At 36.5% G+C, this 23,514-nt stretch overlaps 2 protein-coding genes across 2 annotated transcripts; one reads left to right on the forward strand and one right to left on the reverse strand.

The window, feature by feature from the left end:
- Positions 1-334: 334 nt before the first annotated feature.
- On the forward strand, positions 335-22,224 carry LOC149846611 (annexin D5-like). The gene is made up of 6 exons (XM_089998096.1): positions 335-537; positions 2,434-2,579; positions 2,805-3,023; positions 20,210-20,425; positions 20,568-20,657; positions 21,829-22,224. The coding sequence occupies exons 1-6, from the start codon at positions 462-464 to the stop codon at positions 22,030-22,032; spliced, it is 951 nt and encodes a 316-aa protein (XP_089854222.1). The 5' UTR covers positions 335-461; the 3' UTR covers positions 22,033-22,224.
- A 697-nt stretch (positions 22,225-22,921) lies between these two features.
- LOC149846612 (uncharacterized) lies at positions 22,922-23,329 on the reverse strand. The gene has a single exon (XM_089991845.1). The coding sequence runs from the start codon at positions 23,327-23,329 to the stop codon at positions 22,922-22,924; it is 408 nt and encodes a 135-aa protein (XP_089847971.1).
- Between the last annotated feature and the right edge of the window lie 185 nt (positions 23,330-23,514).

Raw genomic sequence — 23,514 nt, forward strand, 5'->3', positions numbered from 1 at the left:
TCTTATTTTCTCTACGTTTTCCCAGCCTTAAAGCTTGGATACGTGGCGAATGGCTATATGTAGCGATGGCATATAGCCACCACTCCCTGTAATCGGACTCGTAATAGAAAAGCCACTTTTAGTTTAACGCGCGATTTTTTCCTTAAGTAAAAAAGTTAATAAACACCTAACAATTCCCTTAACTCATGTGCCGCCACGTACTCAAATTATCTCTTCACTCCGAAAATACCCTTATTTGCTAAAACTGGAACCAATGAATGACTGGGCTTGATTCTCTAATGTTTTGCAACGTCTCACAATCCATACGATCTTTGCCGCGTACTTCGAAAGCGGAGGGGATGGACCGTTTCAAATTTGGGGGTTTCAGGGCGAGACCTCCTTAAGGTTTCCCCGTTTCCCTCGGTTCGCTTCCCACTCGTCAAGAATCGTCTAGGGTTCGCTTCTCGCCCTTCTCCGACTCCATGGCCACTCTCACCCTCCCGCCCGTACCCGCTTCCCCGCAACAGGACGCTATCGCGCTCTACAGAGCCTTCAAAGGTACAAAAAAGATCCGCCGCTTCTCCCATTTCCCCTGCTTCCCCGATTCCCGCTTTGCTCTTCTCCTTCCCTTCGTCTTTGCTGGGCGTTTGCGTTCTTGTAAGAGCTTAACACTTCGAGGGCTCGACCTCGCGTTTCGGCTAATCGGACTGTGGGGTTTTTTTTCGGCTAATTTGGCGATTTCTGATGGTTGTGGTTGTGTGTGGATGGAAATTGGCGGGTTGATCCTTGTATGCGTTTGTTTTTTTATTTCTTTGATTGGGATTATTTTCCCGATTTGCACGAATTGTTGTTGAGAATCTCTTTATGGGGGCGATTGTGTATGAGTGGTACTACGCCTTGTTTGTCGAAGCATAGGGATGCATGAAACTTGGATCGTTGGTCGATAGAGCGCGTTGGAAGGTTGCACCTGGATTCTGAGAGTGTGGCTCATAGTTACCGGAAGCTTCTTGCTACATGGGAAGCTCGCTTTGGAAGCAGAAAACTCTCCCCTTCCCTGAAAGAAGGGGAAGCTTCGGAATATGGGACACTTGATTCTTTTTATTGGGAAGTACGTTTTCTCCTTGATTCCCAAATCGATTCCTTTTGCTTCTTTGACGTTTTCCTCTCCATCTTGTCACTCCCTTCCTATGTTTTTCATATTAAAAAATAATGATTTTTTTTTTATAACAAGCTAGCATGTTGGTTTTATACTTGTGTTCGTGTTATTTCTTATTTCCTTCCACCCACTCTTCGTATTGCTTTCTATGTATTTCCTTTTCATTCTTCATGTGCTTGCATTGTAGTTTCACGACGGCGCGTCCTGCTTCATACTACTTTTTAACACTCGCTTCTCTGCTTCTGCTTCACGCAACACTTCTCGTATCCATTTCGTTTCCTAGTAACTATGGTTTGGTGAACGGATGGTATGCTAGTGTTTTAGAAGTATTGAAGTAAGAGATGGTTCTATACGTCCTTGTGACGATAGTTTAATGCCGTTGTGCTTTGTTGGTAGCGTTGACATTATTTCAGAATAATTGCCTAATGTCTAGCAAGAGTTGCATTTAGGGATGTATACAACCATCTGGAATCCGTCTGTAGCATGCTTTTTTATATTGTTTCTCAAGAATCTAGTCTGGGTTTGAGAAATCCTTTGCTTGTTCATATGTGAAATGGAGTTGTTATCACTGATTTAGATCTGATTAGGCCTTATTTAGTTTGAATGAGTCTGAGACTCTGACCCCAATAAGGCTATGCCCGATCAGGTTGATTTGGCCACGCATGGTTACGTATCCATAACAATTTGCTGTATGTAGTTGATTTTACATCATGTGTTTTTGTGGTACACCCTGTAGGCAAGCATATCTTTTAAGGTATACATGTTCTCTTAGTGTGTGATTACTGGCGATTCAAACATCAATTTTTTTTTGTTTTTCACTGTTTAGTATAAGATATCCGGCTGTTCCAGTATGATGCTTGCTTGCCTTTGAAAGTGCATGGAAAAATTAACAATAGTTTCTATTTTGGTTTGTTCATATGCTTCATTAGGTGCTTCATCACAGCATGTTTCTGCAAAATTATGCCCATAATAAAACTTTGAACTCTTCTCTTGTCCTCTTGTGTTGAAAATATGGGACCTTAGATGCATGACAAGGTAAGATTGTTTTTGTAGATTCAGAAATATTCCCACCTCTTTGCTCATGACATCTCAACATGCTGTTATTTTCAAATTATGGCTTAAAAGATATTGAATGATAATCTATCCACAGTTTGAACTATATCATTTTTCAAAATCTGGTGTTTTTTTTTTTTTGGGGGGGGGGGAGGGGGGGGGGGGGGGAAGATAGAGTGCTTGTTGGTGTACTATAAGCACATCAAGAATGATTATGTAGATATCAAGTTGCTTTTGAATTTCAGGTTTTGGTTGCGACACTGCAGCAGTAATTAATATTCTTGCCCACCGTGATGCAACACAACATGGTATTATCCAGCAAGAGTACCAAAGATTGTATGCTGATGAGCTAAGTAGACGTCTTTCTTCAGAACTAAGTGGAAATCTGAAGGTCTTTTCAATTCAAAAGCATTAACTTTTCTGGAGAAAAAAGAAATAATTATTGCTTGATAGTTTTTCTTTACTTGTAAAATTCTGCTCGGTTTCCTTTAATTGGTTGTTCTGATAAAAAAACGTGCATAGAACCATTTCTAATGGTAGTATTGCTTTTGTGTACCGGTTTGCATTATGGGCAACTATTTCCTTTTGCAGAACTAATTCCATTGCTATGTTTCAGAAAGCAGTTTTGTTATGGATGCTTGATCCAGCAGGACGTGATGCGACTATTATCAGGGAAGCATTAACTGGTGATTCTGTTGATCTGGACGTTGCTACAGAAATAATCTGTTCCCATACCCCATCGCAGATTCATTTTTTTAAGTATGCTTATCATGCAAAATTTGGCAGCTACCTTGAACACGACATCGGCTACATGGCTTCGGGAGATCATAAAAAGGTGGCACTTTTCTCCTCATTTGTATACCATCATGCTATGTTATTTTGTCTAATAGCAATATGTATATACATGATAAATCTTAATTCCAGAAATAAGAAAAAAGTAATAGATTTTTTTCATAATACTTGCTAAGTCAACATGAAAATGTTGACTAGTTTGAGTCTAGTTCAAAAAGAACTAGACATCCTAAAAAGACAAAAAAATAAATAAAGAAAAAAATATAAAAAAATATATAAATATATATGTATTATATATAATTATATATACCTATACATTTATGTAGATACGCTTTTTAACACTCTCCCTCAAACTTACGGTACAATGAGCGAAAGTTTGTTTAAGAGAAAATGAAATCTAGGAGCGGCGAGAGGTTTGGTGAAGAAATCTGCTAATTGGTATTCTGATGTAACATAAGGCAGATTAATGGTTTCATGTAGATACTCCTCTCTGACATAGTAACAATTCATTTTGATATGTTTGGTGCATTCATAAAATGTTTGATTGCTGACAATGTAGATTGCACTCTTGTTGTCACAGTACTGTGAAAATGTCTTAAAAAAGACTATCGACACAAAGGCACTAGATTCTCAATATGAAATGTGTGTACAAAGTCACAAGATGAACATTTACAAAAGAATACAAATGCACAAAGGCATAAAATAAAAAGAACTCTTATTGAATAAGTGTGAGAGCTTTACAAAAGCTTACATTTACAAAAGGGAGGAATCCCCTATTTATATACAAATGAGGACCCTTGGAGGGGCTCCCTCATATAGACGTTAGAGCCCTTTCAACGGTCATATTACTGGCCGTTGGAGGGGCCCAACATCTATGTGATGTGGGCCCCTCTATGACTAAAAGACAAAAAGTAAAAAAATAAAAAGAATAGGAATAAAGAAATACAAAAAAGAAAAGAGCATATTCAAAAAGAATATGCGTGAAATAAGAAAAAGACTATTTTACCCCTAGTGGGTATTACAAGAATTATATATATATATATATATATATATATATATATATATATATATATATATATATATATTACATTTTAACATCCCCCCTCAAACTTACAGTGTAATGATCGAAAGTTTGCCACGAAAAAAATTGAATCTAGAGGAACAACGTGCCTTAGTAAAAAAGTAAATCAGTTGATATTCTGACCTTACACAAGGTAGATCTATGACTTTCTTCAGATATTCTTCTCTAACATAGTGGCAGTCCATCTTGATATACTTCGTGCGCTCATGAAAAATGTGGTTCTTGGCAATATATATTGCACTCTTATTATCACAACACATCACTTCGTGGGTCCTTGAACATGAACCCCCATATCTTTCAGCATCCGTCGAATCCAAACAATCTGCATGGTCGTAGTTGTCATGACTCGGTATTCGACCTCAGTAGATGACAAAGACACTTTTTATTGCTTCTTGCATCTTCAAGAAATTAATGATTCACCTACGAACACACAAAAACCAGTGGTGGAGTGACGATTATTTGGATCACCTCCCAAATCAGAGTCAATATAAACAATTAAATTTAATTCAGAAGACGAGGATAGAAATACTTTCTTGTTTATGGACCCCTTCGTATATATGATAATTTAAAGGATGACACTCATATGAACTGATGTAGGAGCGTGTTGAAATTGACTTGCAACATATACAACATGAGAGATGTCAGGTCTAGTGATGCTAAGATACATCAAAGATCCAACAAGTTGCCTGTAAGGGGTTGGATTTTCTAGAAGAACCCCATCATTAATTTTCATCCTTGTTTTATAAATTTTATCATCTGTAATTCCTGACCTGTCAATAATCTTAAGAGCAAGTTTAGTTTGAGACAAAAAATAACCTCTGTGAGAGTATGCAATTTCAATGCTTAAAAAATATGTCACAAAACCTAAGTCTGACATCTCAAATCTTTCTGTCAATGTAGTCTTGATACTCTTAATCCCTTTAGTATCATCACATGTGATTAGCATGTCATCAACATATAATAATAAGATTACAATTCCTGCATTAGATTTCTTGACAAATAGAACAGTGTCAGTATAATATGAAGTAAAACCATTTTCTATCATTGCATTATTAAACTGATCATACTAAGCCTTGGGAGCTTGTTTCAAACCATAAAGAGCTTTTCTTAGACGAAGAACTTTTCCTTTAAGAACATCCATACCTGGAGGAACATCCATATCGATTTCTTTATTTAGGTCTCCATTTAAAAATACATTTTTAATGTGCATTTGATATATGTTATATTTTTTAATGGAGGCAATAATAATAAGACACCTAACAATGACCATACGCCCAACGGGAGCAAAAGTTTCATCGTAATTTATTCTATATTCTTGACTATACCCTTTGGCAACGCGACATGCTTTATATCTTTCAAGATACCCGTCACTCTTAGTTTTGACCTTAAAAACCCACCTACATCTTATTGTCTTCTTACCTTTAGGTAGATATTGAAATTCTCAAGTTTTGGCTTTTCTAAGAGCTTTAAGTTCACTTTCCATTGCATCCCTTCATTCTACAATTTTCTTGACTTCTTCAAAAATTTTATATTTCATATATGAATAAATAGCACTAAGGCATGCTCTATGTTTAGGTGAGAAAGATTTGTAGGATATAAATTTAAAAGGAATTCTTTTAGCTCTTTCAGTCCTACGATGATTTAGATTATTTGTAGAAATAGGTTCACTAGATTCACTATACTTTTCAATTGTACTTCTAAAAGTGTTTCTATCTTTATGGGTATAGGTAATAGGTTCCTTGGATGTTCCCATTTCGGTATATTGTTTAAGAGTTTAAAAATGATAATCATTGTTCTTTTGTATATTTTCATCATTATTAGGAGCATCATATATCAATTCATCATCACTAGATACATCATCATTTCTTGATAACAATTCAAACAAAAAAGAATAATCCATATTATCTTCGTGAGGTTCATATTCTTCAAAACCACCAACACTTTCTAAAATGTTACATTTCTAGAAACATATAATTTATCATTTTTGACATTATAAATGTTAAAATATATATATATATATATATATATATATATATATATATATATATATATATATATATATAATACCCGATAGGGGTATTATCGTCTTTTCACATAGTTGTTTTAGCAAACAACTATTTCTTTTTCTTTTTCAATTTTCTTTTCCTTTTTCTTTTTATTTTCTTGTCTCAAAATCCAACCCAAAAGGGGCCCCACATAGAGTTGTTAGGGCCCCCAACGACTCTATGGGAGCCCCCTTTGGCTCTTCTTTTGAGACCCCTTTTGGGGTGTATAAATAAGGTTGAACCCCTTTGTATTCTTCATAGAGCTCTCTCTCTTTCAATAAAGAGTGTTTATTTTAGTTTGTGCCTTTCTCAAGGCTTGTTTATGTTGTCCCATAGTGGACTTGGTTATTATCTCTCTTATGTATTGGACCATTGTTGGTCATTGTGAATGCTTTTTAGCATTCTTTATTTTTCCGCATACTTCATTACATGGTATAGAGCCATTCATTTCCTAGAGGAAGAAGCATGATATTCTTTTCACACATATTGTCTCTATCCTTCACTTCCTTTGGTGACATCATGGAATCCAAAATCGACCTATCCTTCAAGTTAAATGGAAAGAACTACATGATGTGAGCATCGACAATGGAGAACAACCTCAAAGGTAAGAAACTTTGGGGTTATGTTATGGGTTCTATTCCGAAACCCCAATTGGAGCTCACCAAGATGGAAGGAGGTTATGAAAAAGCTCTTGAGGGAGATGCTCGCCTCAAAGCCATTGAAGAGCACAAAAAGAAAGTTGAAGATTGGGAAAGCAACCACGCCAAAATCCTTGCTTGGTTCATGAACAATGTCAAACTTAAGGTATGTGCTAATATAGCTAAATTTCACCGAGCCAATTAGGCTTAGTTCTTTATGAAGGGTATGTATACCCAAAACGACCTTGCAAGAGCATATTTCTTGCAAGAAAAAATTAGAACCACCAAACAAGGTGATTCAAGTATACAAGATTACTATAGTGCTTTAAATCTACTATGGGATGAGTTGGCTCTTTTAAAGCCAAAATGGGTAGCTATGGAGAATATTGAACTAAGGCAAAAACAAATTGAACAAGATCGATTGTTCCAACTTTTGTTTGGGCTACGTCCCAAATTTGAGCAAGTGAGGTCATCACTCCTCCATAGATCTACTTTTTCACCAATAAAAGGCGCCATTGCCGAAATCACACAAGAGGAAACTAGGCTTGGCATGAATAAGAACAGTGATGAGGTGCTTGTCGTATCCAAACCTGACAATAATGTTAATTAAAACCTATAAACCACCCCATTTTGGAAAACATGAAAACAATAGTGGTGGAAGAAAGATGATTATATGTCATCATTGTTATGAGTCGGGTCACATTAAACCCGCTTGCCCAAAGCTAAATGAAACATTCAAGCCTAAGGTGGCGTCCCTTGAAGAATCCTCTACCACCAAAGAAGATGAAGGCAAGAGTGACAACCTCAAAGAAACACTTGGTCAAATATCTATGGCTCTACAACAAATTCTCAAAGCTACTTCCTCCACATCGGGTGTGGCCATTGCGTCTACATCATCACCCGATACGTATTCTTGGATTTTAGATTCCGGAGCATTCTTTGATATGACCCCACATGAAAATGCATTGACCGATGTATACACTAATTAAAAAAGCTCATGTGTTTCTACGATCGATGGAACCTTTTTAAAAATCACAAATATTGGAACACTTAATTCTAAAAATTCTCAAAACCTTTTTGTTCCAAAAGTAAGAGTTGTTCCTAAGTTAAATTTGAACATTTTTTTGGTTTCCGAAATTGTCGACCATGGATGTGAAATATCTTTCCCATCTAATGGTTGCTTTGTGCAGGATCTCCAGTCCGAGAAACGGATTGGGCAAGGCCATAAGAAGGGGGACTTCTATTATATGGATCATCTAAACCTTCTTACAAACTCTTTTTTGTACTTATGTCCAAGATAAAAGCATGTAAACTTGGCATAAAAGACTTGGACATCCAAGTTATTCAAAAATGTATCTGTTTCCATTTGGATATAAATTTTGTAAAGAAAAGGACATTAATTGCAAAGATTGTATTTTTTGGAAAAATAAAGTCTATTCCATTTCCAAGTAGAACATTTCTTTCCACAAGACCATTTCCAAGTTATTCAAAAATGTATCTGTTTCCATGTGAATGCTTTTTAGCATTCTTTATTTTTCCGCATACTTCATTACAATGGTGACCTTTTCATTGTTATCCATTCTTACAAAAAGTGATAAGAGAGAGAGAGAGGGATAAAGAGAAGACGAGAGAAGAGATGAGATGAGATGAGAAAAGAAAAGAATGTAGGAGAAAAACAAAAGCACGAGCACCACACCACGAACTTTGAGTAGAATCAACTAGCACTCGAGCCAACAGACCACGCTTATCTTCAAATGCACAAGCACATGAACACTTGAATCACCAATGAACAAGAGACATCCTCTTGCTCCCACAAGTAGGAAAAATGAGATAATCAATCTTCAAAGGTCCAAGAGCAACAAGGCTATGATACCATATAATGAATCAAGAACCTTCAATCAAGAACAAAAGTATCCATCAAAGATCCAAGTGGACACACACAACAAGTGTCCACTAAAGGCACCAACAAAGCTCACAAAAGGGCATACACAAGAAGACTCAAATATAAAATAAATATTTTATTCATTTAACAAAATGCAAGAAGCATTGTTACAAGGTGAGGGGGATCATTCTTCAATTAGTTGTTACGAGGAATGGTGTCTCCTTATCTATGTCACTTTGTCAACCGGCAAGCCTACTTGTTTTATCTTGTTGATAAATTATGAATTTATCATAAAATCAACATTCAATTATGAAATATATGTGAAAGGGAGTGCCAAATATATTCCACTCACATAAGGCTTCACAAGAAGCTTAAAGAATACATGGGGCCAAGCCCCTTATTTATACACACTAAGGGACCCAAGGAGGGGCTCCCGTAGAGTCACTGGAGTCCCTCCAACGGTCATATTTATGACCGTTGGAGGGGTCCAACGACTCTATGTGGACCCCTCTCAACCAATAAAGAAAGAAAAGAAAAAAGGTAAAAAGGAAAAGGAAAAAAAGAAAAGATAAAAAGAGTATATCTTTTAGGATATGCGTGTACAATGTGAAAAGACTAATTTGCCCCTATTGGGTATTACAAAAGAAATATATATATATATATATATATATATATATATATATATATATTTATTTATTTATATATGTAGATAGACACTTAGACATAGATATGTAATGTGTATATGTGTATGTGTCATAATCTCTATATATATATCTATATATATACCATATTTTAACACCCCCCTCAAACACATGGTGAGATCATCGAGAGTTTGCTAAGAAGAAAGTAGAAACGAGGCGATGACAAAGCTTTGGTGAAGAAGTTCGCCAACTGATACTCGGTAGGAACATATGGCAGTTGAATGATACCCCGTAAGAACTCATCACGAGCATAATGACAGTCCATCTCAATGTGCTTTGTTCATTCATGAAAGGTGTGATTGCTGGTAATGTAGATAAAACTCTTGTTGTCGCAGCACAACTTCGAAGGAGTTGAGAATAAGACGTCCATATCTTTAAGCAAGCTTCTTAACCATACAATCTCAGTGGTGGTAGTGGCCATCGCACGATACTCTGCTTCGGTAGAAGAGAGATAAACTTTCTGTTGCTTCTTACACCTCCATAAAATAAGTGACTCTCCAAGAAACCCACAATAACTTGTGGTGGAAATACGATCATCGGGGTTACCCCCCAATCAGAGTCAGTATAAGTAAAGTAAGAGGTGAAGAAGAGGGTAAGACTAATCCTTTAGTTATGGTGCTTTTCAAATATCTGATAATCCTCATGACTACGGCCATGTGAATGGTAGAAGGAGCAGTCTGAAATTGGCTTGCACTATGAACCGCATGAGAAATATCGGGCCTGGTGATAGATAAATATGTTAGTGACCCAAATCAATTGACGATAAGGCATGAGATCAGCTAAAGGAGTGCCATCACTGGCTCTCATCTTGGCGTTGATCCCTTCTGGAGTCTCCACTTTCTTGTCATCTATCAGCCCTGACCGGACAATAATGTCAGAGGCAAGCTTCATCTGAGAGAGAACATACCCCTTGGGGGAGCATGCAACTTCAATTCCTAAAAAATACCTTAGAAAATCAAGGTCAGACATATCAAAATTTTCTTTGAGAATATTTTTAATAAGGCCAATACCCTTTTTATCATTACCTGTGATAATCATGTCATCAACATATAACAACAAAATTGTTATGTACTCATTAGAAGTTTTAACGAACAAAGCAATATCAGTATAACATGAAGAAAAACTATTATCGAGAACTACTTTGCTAAAAAGATCATACCAAACTTTTGGTGCTTGTTTAAGACCATAGAGAGCTTTATTTAACTTTAGAATATTTCCTTTACCAATTTCAAGACCTGGCAGAGGATCCATAAGAACTTCACATAGAGTTCCAAAAACGCATTTTTAACATCAAGTTGATATATCGGCCATTGCTTAATAGAGGCTAAGGCAATTAATGTTCGCACACTAGTCATTCTAGCTACTGGAGAAAAGGTTTTCTCATAATCAATCTCATATTCTTGGGCGTAGTCTTTTGCAACAAAATAAACTTTGTATCTTTCTAGAGATCCATCACATTTGGTTTTAACTTTATATACCCATCTGCACCCAATTGCCTTTTTTCCTAATGGTTGACGAATAATGCTCTAAGTTTGGGCTTTGTTAAGAGCCTCTAATTCAATTTTCATGGCTTCAATCCAATATGGATGATCTTTAGCTTCTTTAAATGAAGTAGGCTCATGATACAAATGTATTAACATAAAACAAGTCCTATAATTAGGTGAAAAAGATTTATAGGACACAAATTTTTGTGGTGGCCTACTATTACGAGAAGATCTCCTAGGTAATAGGTTCTTCTAAAGAGAAGTCTTGAGAATATCTTTCAAGAGCAGGTTGATGTTCATTTCCTAACCGTCGGGTATATACATTTATATCATTAAGGTTCTCATTTTGAGAAACATTACCATGTTGTGGTATATCATTATGATGTAAAATGCCATCACAAGTATTATCGCAAATAATTGCATCAGGGGACTCAATTCTAGGAGCTAAGTCAAATAGGAAGCAATAATCAATGTCTTCTCTAGATGTGTGGATATCAAAACGATTTTGTTCTTCAAGAAAGTTTACATTTCTTGACACATAGAGTTTATTGTTTTGAATATCATAGCATCTATAACCTTTTTGATTTTCACTATAGCCATAGTCATAGCTAATGAACACACATTCAAGAGCTTTGAGTGATAATTTATCTTGTCCTTAAACAAACACAAAACATTTACATCCAAAGATCCTTAGTCTATTAAAATCTGGAGTAATTTTAAATAATTTTTCAAAAGGTGATACATTTTTTAAAGAAGAAGAGAGCATACTATTGATAAGATATGTTGCGGTAAGAAGAGTTTCGACCCAAAAGTTTTTAGGAACATTTTTAGAGACAAGAAGTGTTCTTGTAGTTTCAATTAAATGTCTATGTTTCCTTTCCGCAAGACCATTTTGTTGCGGAGTTTTAGGACAAGATCGTTTGTGCAAAATTTCATTTATTTTGAAATAATTTTGAAATTCTTTAGACATGTACTCACCTCCAGAATCAGATCTAAATACAACTATATTGTTTTGAATTTGGTTTTGAATAAGAACATGGAATTCTTTAAAATTAGTGAAGACATCGGATTTATTTTTAAGAATGTATACCCATGTATATATAGTAAAGTCATCAATAAAAGTAACATAGTAGAAATATCCCCCTTTGGACATAACGGATGCTGACCCTCATACATCAGAATGCACAAGTTCAAAAGGTCTTTTTGACACAAAATTACTATGCGAATACGGAAGCGAATGAATCTTTCCAAGAATACAATCATTGCATGTAAATGTACTTGTATTACAAAATTTTTCCAAAAAAGGAAAGAGATACAACTTGAAAATACTAAGATGTCCAAGCCTCTTATGCCAAGTCTTAATATCTTTGGATTGAACACGATTACAAAATGATTTGGATGACAAAGACAAAAAATCCATATAATAAAAATCCCCTCTTCTATGGCCTTGCCCAATCCGCTTCCCGGACCGGAGATCCTGCACATTGCAATGGGTAGGTGAAAAAGTGACATCACATTCAAAATCGATAATTTGAGAAACGAAAAAAAGATTTAAATTAAGTTTTAGAATAATTCGGATTCTGGGAACAAAAAAATCTTTGTTTTGGTCATAAGTTTTCTTAAGGTTTCCAATGCCTTCAACATCAAAGGATGTTCCATCGGCGGTTAAAACATATGATTTGAATTTATTGAGACTTGGTTTTGACAAAAGTGATGCATTTGGAGTCATATAAAAGGAGACACCCGAGTCAAGAATCCAAGAGGTCATACCTGGAAAAGAGGAGATGGCGGCACCGAAAGTGGAGGGTGAGGAGGATAATGTAGAGGAATTCATCTTTATAAATTGTTGAAGAGTTTCGGTAAGATGAGCGATAGACTCCTTTATGTCTCCATCCTTCTTTGAATCTTCATTTGTGTTTGGAGGAATTTCACCAACGGAAGCCACCTTTTTCTTGAATTTGGGGCAATCCGGATGAATATGGCCCGGTTCATTACAATTATGACAAATATTTTTTCTTCCTCCACCACCATTATTCTTCCAAAAATGAGGTGGTTTATATAATCTTACATTGTTGTCGGGTCTAGACACAACATAAACTTCATCAACATATCTTTTCAAGGCTAAACGAGTTTCTTCTTGACATAAGTCAGCCAAAATGTCACTTAGAGGAGTACAAGCCCTATGAAGAAGGGATCCTCTAAATTGCTCAAATTCAGGACGAAGTCCATGAATAAATTGGAAAACCTCTCTTTTTCCATTTGCTCTTGCCTCGTGGCAATAGCACTACCTTCCCATTGAGGTTCGAGAAGAACAAGTTCATCCCATAAAGAAGATAGGGAACTATAATAGTCTTTAATACTCATATCACCTTGCTTGGTAGCTCTTACCTTTTATTATAGAAAGACATGCCTAGTAAGGTCTCTTTGAGTGTACATGCCTTTCATAAAGAACCACGGTTCATTAGTCTTCTTGCACTTTGCAAGATTTGCACAAATCTTTAATTCGACATTATTCATGAACCATGCTAGAATTTTAGCATGCTCACTTTCTCAATCTTTCATTTTTGAAGAGAAGTCAAGAATAGCCTTTTCTTTTTCCTCTTCGTTTAATGCTCTTTCCTCATTTCCTTCAAACTTAGTTAACTTCAACTCTTCGTTTAATGCTCTTTCCTCATTTCCTTCAAACTTAGTTAACTTCAATTGTGGTTCCGGTATGGTTCCACATACATAACCCCAAAGTTTTTTACCTTTGAGGTTATTTTTCATAGCGGCCGCCCACATTCGATAATTGGTCCCATCCAGTTTGAATGAAAGGTCGATTTTTGCATCCTTGTTGGCCATTTATAGAAAAAGAGCTTGAAAGCAAGCAAGAGAGGAGTGATATTACTTGTCAAGAGAGGATCCGATGAAGCTTTCTCAACTAAGGCTATGATACCATGTAATGAAGTGTCAAATGAGTGGGGCGATATCTCCAAGAGCAAGCACGAAAGCACGCACATACACAAGAAGCCACTAATGGGCAAGATTGCAACAAACCACAAAAGTGGTAAAACACACAAAATAAGGTGAAAGAATATATTCCACTCACATAAGGCTTGACAAGAAGCTTAAAGAATACATGGGGCCAAGCCCCTTATTTATACACACTAAGGGACCCAAGGAGGGGCTCCCATAGAGTCGTTGGAGCCCCTCCAACGGTCATATTTATGACCGTTGGAAGGGTCCAATGACTCTATGTGGACCCCTCTCAACCAATAAAGTAAGAAAAGAAAAAAGGTAAAAAGAAAAAGGAAAAAAAGAAAAGATAAAAAGAGCATATCTTTTAGGATATGCGTGTACAATGTGAAAAGACTAATTTGCCCCTATTGGGTATTACAAAAGAAATATATATATTTATATATGTAGATAGACACATAGACATATATATGTAATATATATGTGTGTATGTGTCATAATATATATATATATATATATATATATATATATACACCATATTTTAACAGATTATGCTCTGATACCATGTAATGAAAAGAGGCGGAAGCACCAATAGAGCAAAAGTCACTCTTTAAGAGTGACTACAAGAGCCAAGAACACAAACACCAAATGTGCACACACAAAACCTCACAAATATAGGAAATGACTTAAAGTCATAAGTTGGATTTATTGAAGAAAGAGAGAGAGGGGTGTAAAAACCCATACCTTTAAGAGGGGAAGACCTCCTCTATTTATAGAGGAGGGAAGCACTAAAAGGAACCACAAGGGGGGCTCCCTTGTAGTCGTTGGGAGCCCCAACGGTCAGAAATCTGACCGTTGGAGCCCCAACGACTACAAGTGTGGGGCCCCCTTGTGGTCATTACAAAAAGGAAAAGAAATAAAGAAAAAAGAAAAAGGAAAAAGGGAAAAAGGAAAAAATAAAAAAGAAAAAGGTACATATGTGGTTTTATAAGAATACCCCTATCGGGTATTTATCTAAATGAGAAATAGTATATATATATACATATATGTATATATATATACTTATATATATACGAATGTATATATATATAAGTATATATATATATAAGTATATATATATATATATATATATATATATATATATATATATATATATATATATATATATATATATATATATTTTAACACGCCCCCTCAAACTTTACGGGGAGAAGACCGAAAATTTGCTAAGGAGGAACATAAATCGTGGAGTTGGAAGCGCTTTGGTGAAGACGTCAGCCAACTGATATTCTGAAGTAACATATGGTAATGAGATAGTCCCTCTGAGATATTCGTCTCGAACATAATGGCAATCCATCTCGATATGCTTTGTCCGTTCATGAAAGGTGTGATTGCTGGCAATGTATATCGCACTTTTGTTATCACAGCAGAGCTTGGTAGGAGTGGAAATGAGGACGCCCATGTCAGCGAGGAGACTTCTGAGCCATACGATTTCCATAGTTGTCATCGCCATAGCCCGATACTCAGCTTCAATAGATGATAAGGAGACTTTCTGCTGCTTCTTGCATCTCCACGAGATGAGAGATTCACCTAAAAAGATACAAAGACCCGTAATTGAGATACGATCATTGGGATTGCCTCCCCAGTCAGCATCAGTAAAAGCAGTCAATTCAAGAGATGAGGAAGAGGATAAGAAGAGTCCCTTTGAGATGGTGTTTTTGATATATCGCACAATTCTCATTACGGCCGCCATATGAACCGTGGTAGGTGCGTGCTGGAACTGGCTTGCTGCATGAACCGCATGAGCTATGTCAGGACGGGTGATGGATAGATAAGTGAGGGATCCAATTAATTGACGGTAGGGAGTTGGATCTTCAAGAAGAACACCATCTTCAAGTCTAAGTTTTGTATTAATAACTTCGGGAGTCTCAACTTTCTTTTCATCAGATATTCCTGATTTGGTACAAATTTCAGCAGCTAATTTCATCTGAGATAAGATGTATCCACGTTCGGAATAAGCCACTTCAATACCTAAAAAATATCGCAAATAACCAAGGTCAGACATATCAAAAGTATCTTTTAGCATAGACTTAACATCATTTACTCCCTTTTTGTCATTCCCAGTGATGATCATATCATCAACATACAGCAGAAGCATAATAATGGAGTCACCTGTTCCTTTCACAAAAAGAGCAGTGTCAGTATAACAAGAAGAAAATCCTAAATTTATTAATACGTTACTAAACCTATCATACCAAGCTTTAGGTGCTTGCTTAAGTCCATATAAAGCCTTTTTTAATTTTAAAATTTTTCCATTTAAATCCATACCTGGAGGTGGTTCCATATACACTTCTTCATTTAAATTACCATTTAAAAAGGCATTTTTAACATCAAGTTGAAAAATTGGCCATTTTTTAACTGCGGCTATAGCAATAAGAGCTCGAACACTAGTCATTCGAGCAACGGGGGCAAAGGTTTCATCATAATCTACCCCATACTCTTGGGCATATCCTTTGGCTACCAACCTAGCCTTATACCTTTCCAATGAACCATCACTCTTAGTTTTTACTTTAAAAACCCATCTACATCCGATGGGTTTCTTGCCATTGGGAGGATCAATGATTTCCCAAGTTTGTGCCTTTTTAAGAGCATTAAGTTCAAGTTGCATAGCTTCATTCCAATGAGCATATTGTTTAGCATCATTGTAATGAGATGGTTCATGAAAAGAGTGAAGAGCAAGAAGGCATGCTCGAAAATTAGGCGAAAAAGAATCATAAGAAACAAATCTATTTGGTATTTTGGAAATCCGATTTGATTTTCTTTGAGAAGTCTCTTCGGTGATCTCATTTTGGGAAAATCTTTCAAGGGCACAAGGAGGATTCCTTTCATTCCTTCTAGAGTAGACTTGAATTTGTCTTGAAACATTTTCTTCAAGGTTTTGATCATCGTTTGGATGTTCAACAAGATCTTCACTAAGAGATTCATTAGAATCAATATGATCATCTCTGATGTTTTCGTTAGGCAATAAGTCAAATAAGAATGAATAATCAATATTTTCATTCGGTTGGTGCGAAAAACCACTTTCCTCTTCAAGGAATGTGACATCTTTAGAGATATAAAGCTTATTTTTAAGTATGTCAAAACATCTATACCCTTTTTGTTTTTCGCCATATCCCAAAAAAATGCATTCAATAGCCCTAGGGGAAAGTTTATCATTCTTGTGAGTTAAGACAAAGCATTTACATCCAAAAATTCTTAGTCTTTTGTAATCGGGAGACATATTGTAAAGTTTTTCAAATGGAGAAAGATTTTTTAAAGAGGACGAAGGGGTCCTATTGATAAGATATGTAGAGGTTAGAACCGCTTCGGCCCAAAAGGATTTTGGAATGTTTCTTGAGATTAATAACGTTCTTGTAGTCTCTATTATGTGTCTATGCTTTCTTTCCGCAAGTCCATTTTGTTGTGGAGTGTTGGGACAAGAACGTTGGTGGAAAATTCCATTTTCTTTTAAATATTTTTGAAAATCATTGGACATATATTCGCCTCCCGAATCGGATCTAAGAATAGATAAATTTCCCAAAAATTGGTTTTTGACCATTGCATGAAATTCTTTGAAGAAGGAGAAAACTTCGGATTTGCGACTTAGGAAGTAAATCCACGTGAATCGAGTAAAATCATCAATAAATACCACATAATACGAAAAACCTCCTTTAGATAAAATAGGGGAAGGTCCCCACACATCGGAATGAATAAGTTCAAATGGCCGAGTGGTAAAGTAACTTCTTTGTGGAAATGGAATAGCTTTAGATTTCCCAAAAATGCAATCTTTACAAGTCATGTGATTGTCTTTATAAGTATTGTTCAAAAACGGAAAAAGAGACATTTTTACAAAATTTGGATGGCCAAGTCTCTCATGCCATATTCCAATACTTTTGTCTTTTACAAGATTGCATGATGCCTTAGATGGGAGAGTCAAAAAATCCATAAAGTAGAGGTCACCCCTTCTATGGCCTTGCCCAATCAACTTCCCTGACTGGAGATCCTGCACGGTGCAATCCTTAGGTGAGAAAGAGACTTGGCATCCATGATCGGTGATTTGAGATACGGAAAAAAGATTTAAATTTATTTTAAGAACGATTCTTACTTTAGGAACAAAGAAGTTTTTGAAATCAAGAGATCCAATACTTTCAATTTTTAGTGATGTACCATCGGCCGTTGAAACATAAGAAGATATAGGTTCGGAAAAAATATTTGAAAGAGAATTTTTATGAGATGTCATATGAAAAGAAGCACCGGAGTCTAGTATCCACATACCTGGAGGAGATGAAGAGTAGGCAATGGCGGCCCCGGATGTTGAAGGAGAAGTCTTGAGAAGATGTTGATGAACTTCGGAGATGTGATTTAGAGTTTCTTTGATATCTCCTTCTTTGGTACTTTCTTCCTTCTTTGGAGAAGTTTCCCCAACCACGGCAACTTTACCTTTGAGTTTTGGACAAGCCGGTCTAATGTGACCCGGTTCATTACAATAATGGCATATTATTCCCCTTCTAGGCCCATTGATATTTTTGTTAAAGTGGGGAGGTCTATATGCTTTAACATTTGATCCGGGCCTATTAACGACCAAAACTTCATCATTCCTAATGCTCAAGCCAAGTCAAGTTTCTTCTTGACATACCTCGGCAAGAGCGTCTTCAATAGGTAGGGCTTTGCTTCTATGGAGAAGAGATGCCCTCACTTGTTCAAATTCCAGGCGAAGTTCATGAAGGAATTGAAAAAAGTGCTCCTTTTCAATTTGTTCCCTTCTTAGTTCAATGTCTTGTGGAGCAACCCATTTGGGTTCAAGAAGGGCAAGCTCATCCCAAAGAGGAGTTAGAGAGCTAAAGTAGTCCCGGACATTCATATCCATTTGTTTGGTGGAACGAATTTTTTCTTGGCAAAAGAATTGCCGAGCAAGATCCTTTTGGGTATACATACCATTAAGAAAAAACCAAGCCTCATTGGCTCTTCTAAACTTGGCAATATTGGCACAATTTTTAAGATCTACGTTGTTCATAAACCATGCCAAGATTTTAGCATGGTTGCTTTCCCAATCCTCGATTTTGGATTGATGTTCATTAATGGCTTTGATGCGCTCATCGCCATCTAAAGCCTTTTCCACTTCATTTTCAATTTTGGTAAGAACAAGAGAGGGTTCGGGAGTAGTCCCCATAACAAAACCCCAAAGTTTCTTACCTCTTAGATGATTTTCCATAGCGGAGGCCCACATGAGATAGTTGAACCCATTTAGCTTGAAAGAGAGCTCCACTTTAGAGTCACGTTCCATCGGCACCAAATATACTTCCTTTCTTCAAAACTTTGAGAGGCACGCTTTCCAAGATGTCAAAAGAGAAGCCCAATCACCAACCGAGCTCTGATACCATGTAATGAAAAGAGGCGGAAGCACCAATAGAGCAAAAGTCACTCTTTAAGAGTGACTACAAGAGCCAAGAACACAAACACCAAATGTGCACACACAAAACCTCACAAATATAGGAAATGACTTAAAGTCATAAGTTGGATTTATTGAAGAAAGAGAGAGAGGGGTGTAAAAACCCATACCTTTAAGAGGGGAAGACCTCCTCTATTTATAGAGGAGGGAAGCACTAAAAGGAACCACAAGGGGGGCTCCCTTGTAGTCGTTGGGAGCCCCAACGGTCAGAAATCTGACCGTTGGAGCCCCAACGACTACAAGTGTGGGGCCCCCTTGTGGTCATTACAAAAAGGAAAAGAAATAAAGAAAAAAGAAAAAGGAAAAAGGGAAAAAGGAAAAAAGAAAAAAGAAAAAGGTACATATGTGGTTTTACAAGAATACCCCTATCGGGTATTTATCTAAATGAGAAATAGTATATATATATACATATATGTATATATATACTTATATATATACGAATGTATATATATATATATAAGTATATATATATATATATTTTAACAACATACTTGGTTAGATATTCATGGTGTTTCTTATACAAGAATTGGCTTCTTGGCCATTGGCTGCATTGATGGCAATTTCAGTCATTAATTCATATCTTATTGGCTTAGAAGTTGCTTGATTTCTTCATTACTGATTAGCTATAATTTGGTGCGATTACATGCTATAATTTGGTGCAGTTACATTGTCTGCATACATCCCTTGATTCAACTAACAGTTGGCACACATCATCAACTCCCATTTTAACCTTTTGTTTTCTCTCTTTCTTTCTTTTGTACAATCATCAAATATCATTCACTTTCATTTCTCTGTGGTTTTGTTAATCTTTGTTTTTTTTCCTTTTTTTTGTTTCTTCTTGAGGATGCTTGGTTGTTAGCCTTGATTAGCAAGAAGGCAACATTTGACCACCTTTTACATTGGCTCATGTATTGAATATAAAGCAATCTGTGTTGATATGAAATGCGTTCTGCAGTTACTTCTTGCATATTTAGCCATAGCACGTTATGAAGGTCCTGAAGTCGATTTAGCAATGGCAGAGAAGGATGCCAAGGCTCTTTATAAGGCTGGGGAAAAGAAACTGGGAACTGATGAAGATACCTTCATTCAAATATTCAGTGGAAGAAGTAGAGCTCATTTGGCAGCTGTTGCTTCCTCTTATCATCACATGTACAAAAAGAAGCTCAAAAAGGTAATTCCATCATGTTGCTTTTGCAGGATTCTCATACTATTGATTACTAGTCCTATGTTGATATTCACGATTTATCACTCTTACAATTTGATCTCTTTATTTCTATATTGCTATTCTTAAACCTTGTAAATATCACATACAGGTGGTAAAGAGTGAAACATCTGGAAAGTTTGAAGATGCACTTCTCACAATCTTACAGTGTGCTGAGAATCCTGCTAGATACTTTGCTAAGGTGCATTATACTCATTTCAGTTGACTGTGCTAACGTGATTATACACAATCCTGTTGTTATTCTCTTAGACAGTGTGCCTAATATGATGGTAGCTTATTGAAACTTTTAACTTCATAAGCTGTATACTTGGGTAAGCTGCAAGTACTATCCCTTCATAGAAGGGGTGAGATATTGAGAGCTGTGGTAGGAGAAAAGTCATTTGATTGCTTCCAAACACAAGTGCAATTAGGCATAACACATATTGCCACCTCATTTGTTGAACTTGTAACATCTGTTAGAGAACTGGATTTTATTTTTGGCGAGTAATTGACAGAGAAAAATATGGCTACAAGTAGAATTGAAATATTTCTATAAATTGGATAGTGGCACACTTAACTATAAAGTACTTTGGCAAAGTTAGTCACTTAATATGGCAATTCATCATTTGTAAATGATGGTTTTTGTCTGCCTGGTGGTTTACTTGGCTGGGAAGGAAGGGAAGAATTTTCAGTGACCAATCTTCCTAGGCATTGAGCCATTCAAAGAGATATTTTAGTGTGCAAGGACAAAAAGGTCTGACTATGATAACTCATGGATTGGGCCTTCCAGGGCTAGCTGTCTCCTTTAGAAACATTCTCTGTACATTCTCGTGTATCTGGTTGTGGCGCCTCGTTACTTGCTTTGCCTGATCTTGATGACTATTGGTTCTTGTTAGCCTTGGTTCAATAACCTTTATGCATGAAAGGTGCATGTGACCACAAGCAAACTCAATAAGTATGACAAAGGAGATGAAATTTTGGAGATTACACAATCTCCTGGGATCATAAAGACGTGTGTTATTTTGTCAAAAGCTTATATAAAAAAAAGGCATTTAAGTGCTATTCCATGAGATTCCAACTCCTTTGTTTATGACTTCAGAATAATACCTTGCATGCTCTGTATGTGCATGTATATGATATTGCTATCTAGCCATTTTAGGCAACCAAATCTGATATTCTCAAATTTGGTGTTTGTTGTTTCTGTTGAATCCTTGGTTTTGGCTATGTTATAGGCCAACCTGCTGAATGTAATAAAGAACTCACATTTCTCAAATTTGGTCTCTTTGGTAGATGGTGCACTGACCTGTGATTTTTTCCTTTTCCTTTCTTTTCGAAGATATATATTTTCTTCGATTGTGATGCCTATTTTTCAGGTTTTACATAAAGCTATGAAAGGTTTAGGAACCAATGATACAAAACTTGTTCGTATCATTGTCACAAGGACTGAAATTGATATGCAATATATCAAGGCTGAATATCAAAATAAATACAAGAAGCCACTGCCAGACGCAATATATTCGGAGACTTCTGGCCACTACAGGACGTTTCTTCTTGCTCTAGTTGGGGGAAAGCACTAACCGGCTGGAGCCTTATTATTGTACTGGTGTACATACAGAGTCAGACTGTGAAGTGTTTGTTTATTTTCACGTGTTATGACCCAGGCATGGTATTGTATTTCACTTGTCATTTATCAAGTAGTATGTTTATGTGTTGAGTAATGCTATTTATTGTGAACACCACTGTTATTAATATGTATATTTCTGTTTAAATATATTCTGGTTGAAATTAGTCCTGATTTCTGTCTTCCCTCTAGCTATTGGAGACCACCAAAATGGCAGTTGAAGCAAAAGGTGAGATAGTGCACCTAATTTTGAGAGAACAAAAAGAAAATTTAGAACTAAATTCTTGTTGAAACTATGCAAGAGATAAAAATCTGGAAACTGTGGGGATGATGATGGTCAGCATCACCAAGTAATTTCTGTAGGATTTTATCATGCTACTGAAGGCTTTTCAGCCTGCCTATTTTAGCTGAAGCTTGACATGAAGCTTTGAGAATACTCAAAGGAAGTTCGGTTTTTTCTTTTTTAATTTTATTTCAATAGCTTGCTATGAATAAGTGAGTAATTTCAACTTATTTGTGAATTTTGGTGTTGTAAATTCAGAATCAGGTTTCTATATGGTCTTACCAACATCCAAGCATACTGAAAAGATTGTCATAGATCTCTATCTGATTTATCCTTTTCTGTGAGTCCGGATAGTGCTTTCTTTGCTACTTTATCATGCTGCATGTGCTTGAAGAAGTTATGTATTTTTATGTGCATGTGAAATGTTAGCATTCTTTCCTGCTCATGAGGTATGGAGTTTACAAAAGACTGATATCATGATATGCTTTAACAACGTTAGTGAAGGAAAATTTTACTACAGTCAAGTTTTTAACAAGAAAGATCGAGAAACCTAGAGCTTGATTTATAGCATCTCCTTGGCTCTGCTGTTGGGCTTTGCAACGGCAAATGTTGGTGAAGCAGGGGTTGCTTGACAGTTCATGATCTTCTTAAGTATTTGAAGAATGGAGCCTGCAATGTGGATTCTAGGATCAATCTTTGCCATTTCCTTGAACCTTGCACAGAGAGAGATGTGCACTTTGAGTGCTGCTTCCACACCCACTCCAAGCTTTGCCTGTTCTTCCTTGATGGCCTCTGCACACAGCCCACACACCCAAACCCCGCAGAACCGATCCTGCACCATTCCGACATAGCCCTTGGTGCACTCCTCACACATGCTGCAGCACACACACTTGGCCTTCACCAAGTCGACCTCTCCATTGGAGCAACTTTTGTTGCTAACTAATGCTTGGCAGTTGGAAGCGCCAGCCATCTTCTACCCAGCTACCTTATGTAGCCATGCCACCCTTGCCTTCTTGCATTATATGGTGTCTTCCTGTATGAGAACTAGACCTCCATGTCCTTTCCTTTGTGTAAAATGACAATGGGGGTTCAACAACAATTTTGGGAATTATCAAAGTTGGGACTGCAGAAAATTTTCTGAACCGACCAAAAGGC

The sequence above is a fragment of the Nuphar pumila genome, chromosome 2 (genome assembly GCF_984573655.1).
Source record: "Nuphar pumila chromosome 2, dmNupPumi1.hap1.1, whole genome shotgun sequence".
In the NCBI taxonomy this organism is placed as follows: domain Eukaryota; kingdom Viridiplantae; phylum Streptophyta; class Magnoliopsida; order Nymphaeales; family Nymphaeaceae; genus Nuphar; species Nuphar pumila.